The sequence below is a fragment of the Fusarium coffeatum genome (assembly GCF_003316985.1).
Source record: "Fusarium coffeatum strain FIESC_28 chromosome Unknown BRIP53273_contig_39, whole genome shotgun sequence".
NCBI lineage: Eukaryota > Fungi > Ascomycota > Sordariomycetes > Hypocreales > Nectriaceae > Fusarium > Fusarium coffeatum.
This window is the reverse complement of record NW_022157836.1, coordinates 82,210-92,088: the sequence shown is the minus strand read 5'-3', so window position 1 is coordinate 92,088 and position 9,879 is coordinate 82,210. Positions and strand designations below refer to the sequence as shown.

Genomic DNA, 9,879 nt, shown 5'->3' with positions numbered 1-9,879 from the left:
GAAGGAACTCGTACAAGGAGCCAGTTAGGATGGTGGGAAAATATTGTGATCAGCGTTTGTGCAACGTAATTGTCTGAGAGGTGCATAAGCTGAAAGATCAGCAGTGCAAGGCTCAATAGTAACCTGTTCATCGATCGGATGTTGATGAAGGAAGATGGTTGAATAGAGCTTCAATGAAGTATAAATATTCCAACAGATGCCAACAAACCTCAATCTCACCATCACCATCACAACCCCATTCCTCAACCTTCATCATGCAGAACAAGTTCTTTACCGCCGCAGCCCTTCTCGGTGCCATTGCTTCAGTCCAGGCATCGCCCGTCTCTAAGCAAGTCAAGAGAGACGTTCTCACAGCCCTGCCCGAGGGTGCGGACGAGATTGAACTCAAGTTTCAACCTTCGCTCGACTTCGACGGCGATGGTTGTTACCAGACTGCTGCTATCGACCCTGATGGCAATTTAAATCCTGGACATGGAGCAACTGGCACCCCTGAGGGGGACTGCCGTGATCCTCCTCAGCTGGATAACTCCAACACCTACTCTCGCAAGCGATGTAACAACGGTATCTGCGCTATCATGTAAGTCCTTCCGGTCTTCAATCAGAGATAAGTATTGATGATGGAACTATAGGTATGAGACATACTACGAGAAAGACCAGGGTGCTCTAGGAAGCTTCGCCGGTGGTCACCGTCACGACTGGGAGAACATCGTTGTCTTCGCAAAGGGTGACACCGTCCTCCGCGTCGCCCCCTCATGCCATGGCGGCTACGGGGGAGCCAGCAACGAGTTCCCCATCGACGGCACAAGCCCTCTTCTTGTGTATCACAAGGATGGTCCTGGAACACACTGCTTCCGCTTCGCCAATGATGATGACCGGGCGAACCCTGAGAACCCTACAGGTTCCTTCTTCAAGGCTCCTCTTGTTGGTTGGGACAACTGGCCTGATGTTGGTCTTCGGGACAAGATGCTTCAGAACTGGAGTGGTGGTGTTGGACCGAAGTTGGATGATGAGTTTGGTGACTCGCTTAAGGATGCGGCTGGTGATGGCGGTGTTGAGGGATTTGACCCCTACGTTGACGAGTAAATATTCTAGTTTGACACAAGAGTGTATTTAGTTTCTATTCCAATATATTGTCCATATTTAAGTATGTATAATGTTCGCGTCTGTCGATAAACAAATCGCAATAATTGTGAATATGAGTTTGGGATTAAACTCAACATACTTAGTTACTGTGCCAAAGCATAATTTCTCTTATTGCTGTCGTATCAGAAACCTTGTTATCGAAAACCAAAACCTATCGAACCTCAAAGGCTCGCTGTAGTACCCCGTCCGCCTTCTTATACTCGCCCCTTCCATCAGTCTCAACGAACCTAAACAGACCATCGCACTTCTTCGTACCATCAGAGGAAACACTATTAAACGCCCCCACACTTTTCCAAAAAGCCTTCACATCATCCATATTATCCAACAAAAAAGCTCCCAGGCGCACAGCATACATGCCCTTCTCATCATCTCGTCTATCCAGAACCAAGCAGTGAAGAGGCTTCGTTGTTCTTGTCATATCAGCAAAGATGGGCACTGCAAAAGGCCCTTGACATTTGGCAGCCTCTTCATCAAAGTCTACATCCCAATAGTTCTTACTATCGATGTCGATAGTCTTGCCTTTCCAACCAAGGTTTGGATCTTGGTTGACGGTTTCGAAGTTGATCAGTTTCATCCCGTTTCCCTTGCCGAGGCCGGCGATGGGGATGATGGAGCCTTGGATGTAAAGAGAGGAGCGAGGTGCCTCTTTAGAACCATGGTCTGAACTCGGCATAGTCTTTACATCGAGTACACTTGCGAAATAAATGTCGATCGGACTCACTCCTTGTGGTTCGATGAGAGCATCCTTCAGAGAACACCATGACCAGCTTGGAGCGACATATTGGTTGTATCGCTTACCAGGCGCCATCGGGGCGAGTCCATTCAACTGGAACCGCTGGACGTTTGATGTCGCTCGCCATGCCAGCTGCATCTCCAGATAGGGCCTCCACAGTCCCGCAATGAAGAGGTCTTGCTGTCTGTCGTCAACAGTTTCTTGCTTTTGCGAATCTTTGTCTTGATTCCTTACCTCAGTCTCGGAATCAGCTAAGTGTTTGAAGGCGGGATGGAATGCATCAGCTAAAGCACGGAGCGCTGCCAGCTTATCCGTTCCTACAGCGAGTCTTGCTTGGCCATAAACCCGGATGGCATTACCCCAGGCGTTGAATAAGCTCTCACGGGTAAGATGTTCTAAACCATCATTCCTCACTTGCGTGATGAAAGACTTGAGCGCTGAGACCGGATCAGAACTAGAGGTCCGCCGACCGAGTGGCAGCCTCTCGCAGACACTCATCGAACCGCATTCAAACATGAGTTGTTCTAACCCTAGATGTAACACTCGAGGCGCAAGGATACGTGCCTCGATAGTTAAAGCCTGCTTGTTCACTGGAGAGCGTGACACAGCGGTCCACCAGTCGTCATATCGCGAAACGCAATAGTCGCCGGATGAAGGACCACCCCATTCGCGGGAAACCCATATCGGAAGCCAAGAGCTCTCATCACGTGTCACATGAACACCAGAGATAGGCTTCCCTTCATCTAAAGCGCTATGGGCTACTAGGTGGAGCCAAGACCTCTCCCAGATAAAGGCCATACGGTCAGCTTCGTCTTCAGGGTCGTCTTGGATGACGCAAAGAGAGTCGATCCAGACATACTCTTTACCCAGAGTCCTGACCATTTCACATGCTGAGATGAAGCTTCGGGAGAGTTGAGATGTAGGAATTGACTTCTTGAATTCTTCGAGATTTTCCTTCGTAAGTCCCAGGGATAGCTCATTGTGACTAACTGTCAGGTACTCGACTCTCTCGGGTACATTGTCACTATTGACAAGACGTATCTGCAGGGATTCGGGCTCGCTGCTAAGATGCAACAGTCGACTTGGCTTCCATGATGGGTCTTTCGTGACTTTGCAAACGTTGTGTTTACTCTCGCAGCGTTTCAACCATTCCTTGATCAAAACTGTCTTATCTGAATTTGCCAATTGATTGGTGTATATGAAGACCGCAACTGCAACAAATGGTCAGTCATGCAATAGGAATACAAGGATAAGGCGCACTCACGTTCCGCTGGAACCAAGTCAAGCTTCGCCCACATATGACCTTGAAACGGCCAGCAAATATACTGTGCAGAAGTCTCGAGCTGCCAATCATGATAATTGATGAACTGAAGTTTCACGTCCTTTGGATCGACTGCGTTCTGCGCTAGAGGATGCTGCTTGAAAGCTGCGACTTGTCCATCTTCCTTCAATTCACGCCATGATTGGCGCAAGCCTTCCATCCACATAGCACAGTAATGGCAGTGTTTTGAAGCCTCGAGAAGATCTGCCAGAGCGCGGGTACGGTACGGTTCACCATTTTCTGAGATGCGCTTCAAGCCATCGTCACACCAAGCGCATAGTGTCCCAGCTTTGAGCGAGAGGAATTCTGACGGCTTGTCGATGGTGGGCAATGATGTTGAGGCTCCCATGATGATGCAAAAAACTTGATATAAAAACTGGAATATTGTTGAACAGTGGAGTCATGTTTATATATATCCTCCGTGCACTTTCGTAGGATGGGGCGCAGCACACCATCTTATGCTCATTCACGCAAAGTGGATCCACCGTAAGGCTCCTTCAACCTGCCGCGTCGAACGAGAATCCAAATCCTGTCCCATGGAAGCTTTTCGCATAAGCTTGCAGTTGTTTCCCCCAATCATTCCGAACGCCTCCGAATAAGAAGGTGTCTGGCCCGGTTGCCTGATGCGGCCTGTCCATGAAAACGAAGTCTCGACGTGCTTGGAGGACAATATGGTTCTTGTCGATGAACTGCACAATGAGGGCAAATCTTCCATCGATAGTGTCAAGTCTGTATTGTTTCAAACTCGAATGTGATGGAGGGTAGAATGGAACAAGTTCGCTTTTGACGTCTGGATTGAGCCATAAAACGCCCATCAGAAGACCGTTAGGGTTCTGCTCATCCGCATTCTCGTAACGCAAGTACTTCGTACGATTACCGACAGGACTAGGATCGTATAAATGGTCAAAGTAGTCCAGGGAGTAGAGCTCAAACGTGGTATCCAATTCACCAAGATCAGCCATGTAGCCCGTACCTTCCAAGGCTTGATAAGCAGTCTGCACCTCTCTCATTTTGTCCTCTTCGTCTTCTCTGTTCTTTTCTTTCTGTCTTTGGATAAACTCCCTTCGCTTTTGGAGTTCCCTTTTGCGCTCTTCTCGTTTCTCTCTCAGTTGGTGAAACCACTCTGCATCAGGCCCATTATAAGCACTAGCTTCATTATAACGCGCCTCATCGAGATCCGAGATGTCTTCATCGAAACTCCATGGAAGAACCACGCCGTGAGACTTGAGATGAGGAGCAAGGCGATAATACCACGAGGGTAGTGGATGGGCAGAAGACGACATTGTGCCTGTTCTGGATAAAGACGTTAGCAGTTGAGAGTTGGAATGCGGGGCTTCAAGAAGCTTAAAAGTTTAATTCTGGACGAGTCATGCATTATGCACGGCAGTTTCATTAGCCGGCCAAAGAACAAACAATAAAAAGTCTAAAGAGACTTTAGAGATGATGATAAGATAGATTGATGGAAAATGCAAAAAAAAGAGACGGTTCCCCGAAACCTGGATCGAACAAGTGACCTTTCGATGACATATAACAATTACAGTCGAACGCTCTTCCAGCTGAGCTATTCGGGGACAAGGTACTGGGTTTTGATTGTGGCTTAGCAATTTAAGTACAGATAACCAAGTGCTTGCCACGGTCGCAAGATTGCAGCCCGACCGTCGTAATTAATTGTTTGACGCTGGAAACCTACCATATGGCCTCCACTACGATGACTTCTTACACAGATATAATTATCACCAACGCCTTACGCTTCAAGCATTTTTAAGCTTAAACAGAGAGACCAGGCCAGCCACTGTAACGTTCACTCTGCAAGTCTACACTTTACTTCACTATAGAGCAGCTCGGCTCTAATTCTGAACTCCATGGCCCAAATCTGCAGGCCTTATTCCTCCTCTGACTCACGCTCACAACCACGGTAACAATGACGCTCGAAACGGCAACTCGGTGTAAACTGACTACTGCCGATCACGGCACCGATACCTCCGATCGCCGCACCCCGCAAACTAGACGGATATTAGGCAATTGACCATGCGATCACATCGGTTCGATATTTTCCTCACCTCTCATCTTTCAAATGGCGACGCAACGAACCTCTGTCGCTAAAACGGCTGGCTGGCTATACCACGAGTCCGGCATCTCAGCCGTTTACGGCGCTGGTAAAGATGCATGGTTACTCATCCTCTCGCGCACATGTCGCATGTTTGCCTTCAAGGCCGTTACGCTCACGATAGCGCAGTTCTTTTCAGAGTTGGGCTTTTCGGATTTTCGGATTGGACTGTTCATGAGTTTGACGCTTTTGGGCGATGTGGTACTGGGGCTGGTTGTTACGCTCATGGCGGATGGGCTTGGGAGACGGAGAATTCTTGTTGCGGGTGGTGTGTTGATGGCTTTCTCGGGCGTGATTTTCTCTATCTTTGAGAATTTCTGGATTCTTCTTTTGGCTGCTGTTGTTGGGGTTATCAGTGCCAGTGGCAGTGATTTTGGTCCGTTTCGAGCGATCGAAGAATCCATGTTGTCTCACATTACAAGCCCAAAGACTCGAGCTGATGTCTTGGCTTGGTATGTTACCAGCTCAAGTCTGGGCGCCGCAGCAGGGACGGCATTGGCCGGACGATTTGTTGAGACTATGACTGAAAGCAAAGGCTGGAACCTTGTGTCGGCGTACCATGCTACCTTTTGGGTATACATTTTGATGGGTGCGTTGAACGTCTTCTTTGCCTTTGTCATGAGCAACAAGACGGAGGCCGATCATGATGATTCCTCGGAGGCATCAGATGAGTTGGCTGAGGGACTTCTTCGAGACTCTATGGACGAGGACGAAGACACCAGCCGTCCGACAACTAGCGCTTCGAACCCTCCGCAACACGCCAGTCGCTTTTCACGTGTCTCTTCAGGCACCAGATCTGTCATGTACCGTCTTTGGTTCCTTCTTACTATCGATTCATTGGCCGATGGTATGGTATCGGAATCCTTAACGACGTACTTCCTCGACACCAAGTTTTCCCTATCTAAGGCTAGACTCGGAGACATCTTCTCAACAGCGCAGGTTCTAGCCACAATCTCCACAGTCTTCGCTGGACCTCTAGCTCGACATCTGGGACTCATCAACACCATGGTCTTTACCCATCTGCCATCTTCAATCTCAGTATTGTTCTTCCCTTTTCCAAGCGGTGTCGTCATCACAGTGATCCTGTTGTTTATCCGTATGGGTCTCAACAATATGGACCAAGCACCGAGAGCTGCGTTCATCGCTGCAGTAGTCAAGCCTGAGGAGCGCACTGCTGTCATGGGTATCACCTCTACACTTCGAACCTTGGCCATGGCTACTGGTCCTTCGCTAACAGGTGGTCTTGCTGAGAGTGGAAAGTTTTGGATCGCCTTTGTTGTTGGTGGTGTGCTACGAATCATGTATGATTTGGGGTTGTGGTTTATGTTTATTAACATGAGATTGCATAGCCATGAGGCTCCGCAAGAGGAGACGGTGGCGAGGGGCCAATCGATCGATGAGCAAGATGTTGAAATGCTTCGGCAATCTATTGAGACTGAAAGTTCTGAAGAAGAGGAAGAAGTACATGCTCACGGGAAGTAAAGTGAAGGAAGGGTCAGTGAGGAAAAGGACAAAACTGAAGTAAGTTGAAGGGTGAACGAGATATTACTATGGATAAGTTTGACAGCCAGCTCATATATAGGCTTTTGACAATTGCACACAAAGATAGACTGCGTTACTACTAAGAGCATAAGAGACGAAATGATATGGTCCCTTTATGCAAGCTTAGGCTAGCAGTTAAGCTACTTTATTTCTCTAATCTAGGCCTTAGGGGAGAATTTTCCTGACACCCACCTGACCGGTTTGACTACTTAGATAGTATTTACCTAAGCAGGAAGAAGAAATACGAATACTGCCGCCGCTCACATGATTCAAACTAACCAAACTCATCCGCTTGCGCGAACTGGCGGTAGCGATAAGTTATGATTCTCAATAATAATATCCCAAAGCGCCGATAGCTCTCCGTTAGGCAACTTATCATCCTCCTTGATGCGTCGAATATCATGAAAGAAGCCGTCTCCCTCAGTGCGTAAACCTCTTGGTATTGTCTCCATATCGGGAAAGTTGAAGAATGCCACGATGGAAACCTTGACTTCGTCCCCGCTGATATCGACATCATGAAATGTTGGAAGAAACTCATTAGCCCAACGATAAAGTGTAGATCCACCCATCATAATCGTGCCCTTGTATCCAGGAAAACGCACAGTTCCATCGAGGTCATAGACACGAAGTCCAGGTCCATTTGTGATGAGTGCAGACAGGAGATTACCATCAGGATGAAGGCCAATGCCACCAGGGGCGCCAGCATGAGGCGTATACTTGATAGCACGATACCGAACAGTACATCGCTGCACCATGTCTGCATCGATACCAACAGCCATACTGGTCTTCACCAGAGCACTGTCCAAGGAAGCCTTTAGACAATGCATAGAGTCTCGAATCCTCGAGTCACGCAGAGCTTGAAGACCAGTAAGACCATCCTTAAGATCACCGTCAAACTTGGCGATGTCATCCTCAGAATCTAGGAACGGATGACCTATGCCGTGGCTAGCGAACCAGCAAGACTTTCGCCAAACAACTTTCTTGTCCGTTCCCTCATAAGAGAGAGAATGGTCAAGTTCAGTCAGGTAAGAGCCAAGGTCGTTCATGGCTTGTTCTATCCGTGCATCCTCTTGGGATGTCCATGGGACGACGTGTTCCTTGCCAGCCTTAAAGGCATTCTGTATGTGTGTAAGGCTTTCATCTGCTACAGGCATGTGAGAATCTGTAAGGGATTGAGCGAAGTGAAGTACATACTGTCCTCCCTAGGTTGAGAGCTACTGGGTATAATCGGCTCGTCGAGACGAAGGCCGTGGCTTGGCTTAGTGGCAATAGCAGACATGTTTGCTTAGGTGCTTACTGACGAACATATTGAGCTAGAGAAGAACTTTGGGGGTGAAGGAGCATTAAGTAATGATGTACTAGGCCTCTAATCACGGAATAGCTTTTGTGTATGCCTTAATAAGTCACTCTAGCCTGTCCGTGATTATCTCACGCTACCCTAACCGTGACTGTCTCACTGCATTGTCGATCTGTTTTCGTCCAACGCCACATCATACCGCCCCACGCCCAAAACCTTAAGGAAACACGGATGCAATACTGCATGACTAGTGAGTTCTCCCCGAAATCTACCCATCGATTGAAGTTATTGGACTTTAGGGATCGACATCGGGCGTCGCCGAAGGGGCTGTAACCCCGTCCCTACCGCGCCTCTGCAATCTCACCCAGCACCACGTCAATGTTATCCATCGATAGCGATCGTATATGCAACTCGCGACCCGCAAACAACTTTGCTAGCCTGGGACAATGTGTAATCATCTCCGCTTCCAGTTGTTCTTTTGTGGCTGCCTGTGCGGTGTCTGGTGTTCCGTATTGCAGCAGCCAGATTTGTTTATCTGGATGGCGGTCAGTGTCAATATCACGATTTCTCAGAAAGTGAGTCCACTCACCGCTTCTCAGGCTCATCTCCCACTCCCAACGATGAATATCATCCATATTTGAGAAACGATGCCAATCGCCAGGTGCTGCCAAGATAACAATTTGAGAGACTGATAAGAATGTCTGAGATATTCTCTTGGTGACTTCTCCAGCTTCTGTGCTTCTCGTCATTTGATGCTGGTCAAGCCAGACACGGCGTGCCTTTTTCTCAATCATCTCGGCTACTAGACGTGCCATAACTCTGCCTCTTTCGTAGAGATCTGGTGATAACCACCGATAGAAGATGATATAGTCGTATTCATATGCCTCATTTATTTCCACAGCTTGATTTCATCTGTCAGTTTAACTGTTTGGTTGAAAAGCGGACTATAGCTTACTTGGATAATGCTTGATGGAGGGAATGTGGGCCTCCAAGACCGATGTTGTTGGCATAACACTCAACATGATAAAATTGCGTATCTGATATCTGATGGTATCGTGACAGCAGGGTCCAATGTAGTGCGTTGTTTTTAAAGGACCAAAGAACTCCTTCACGAGAATGAATCACTTGAACAGCGGTGTGCAGTGTATGTGATATTGTGTCTTGTGCTTTTGTAATACGAAACACTTGATCGAGTCGGTCTGGTTCATGTTGTGCAATTTACAGGGTCTTTATTCAGAAGCATCATATGTATTAATAATGAAGAGGTCAATTGCATAACTAAACAGTGGCTCTTGTTGAGACCTGGGCATTAAGCTTGCTTAGTTGCTCATTCCCGGCGAACGGACGAGCAATCAGGTCATACTGCATAAACCTTCCCAAGGTCGGCAGATCAAGGCAAATACCTTGCGTGCTATATCCTCCCTCTATTGGGTACGCTCCTCATTGTTCAGCACGGCAACCCGCAAGCTGCGCACGATCAGTTGCTGTTTTAAGGTATTGATGTCTTACTTGTGCGCCATAAGCAGCCACCTTCAGCTGGAGCGGATAGGGCCGCGGGGTTGGACCGCTGGTTGCAGTTCTACACGGTTTCGGGTATAGCGTTGTACACAAGATCGGCAATCCATCTTGATTTGAACTTTGAAGATCTCTCTAAGATCTACAGACGGGGACTCGGAGGGTTCATCGCATATCCATTGGAGGATAAGTTAGGCACAGCGGAACTCTATTGTGAAAAA

General features: G+C 47.9%; 5 protein-coding genes across 5 annotated transcripts; 2 read left to right on the top strand and 3 right to left on the bottom strand.

Annotated features, from left to right (window-relative positions):
• Nucleotides 1–254: 254 nt before the first annotated feature.
• FIESC28_01528 (uncharacterized protein) lies at nt 255–1,083 on the top strand (the record flags this gene model as incomplete). The annotated part of the gene is made up of 2 exons (XM_031155678.1): nt 255–577; nt 630–1,083. 2 exons carry the CDS (start codon nt 255–257, stop codon nt 1,081–1,083), a joined length of 777 nt encoding a protein of 258 aa, XP_031020156.1.
• A 211-nt stretch (nt 1,084–1,294) lies between these two features.
• On the bottom strand, nt 1,295–3,546 carry FIESC28_01527 (uncharacterized protein; the record flags this gene model as incomplete). Its single annotated transcript, XM_031155677.1, has 2 exons — nt 1,295–3,087; nt 3,141–3,546. The coding sequence occupies 2 exons, from the start codon at nt 3,544–3,546 to the stop codon at nt 1,295–1,297; spliced, it is 2,199 nt and encodes a 732-aa protein (XP_031020155.1).
• A 148-nt stretch (nt 3,547–3,694) lies between these two features.
• Nucleotides 3,695–4,480, bottom strand: FIESC28_01526 (uncharacterized protein; the record flags this gene model as incomplete). The annotated part of the gene is made up of 1 exon (XM_031155676.1): nt 3,695–4,480. The coding sequence occupies one exon, from the start codon at nt 4,478–4,480 to the stop codon at nt 3,695–3,697; it is 786 nt and encodes a 261-aa protein (XP_031020154.1).
• Nucleotides 4,481–5,271: 791 nt separating this feature from the next.
• FIESC28_01525 (uncharacterized protein) lies at nt 5,272–6,786 on the top strand (the record flags this gene model as incomplete). The annotated part of the gene is made up of 1 exon (XM_031155675.1): nt 5,272–6,786. One exon carries the CDS (start codon nt 5,272–5,274, stop codon nt 6,784–6,786), a length of 1,515 nt encoding a protein of 504 aa, XP_031020153.1.
• Nucleotides 6,787–7,130: 344 nt separating this feature from the next.
• Nucleotides 7,131–8,125, bottom strand: FIESC28_01524 (uncharacterized protein; the record flags this gene model as incomplete). Its single annotated transcript, XM_031155674.1, has 2 exons — nt 7,131–7,990; nt 8,041–8,125. 2 exons carry the CDS (start codon nt 8,123–8,125, stop codon nt 7,131–7,133), a joined length of 945 nt encoding a protein of 314 aa, XP_031020152.1.
• Nucleotides 8,126–9,879: the final 1,754 nt, after the last annotated feature.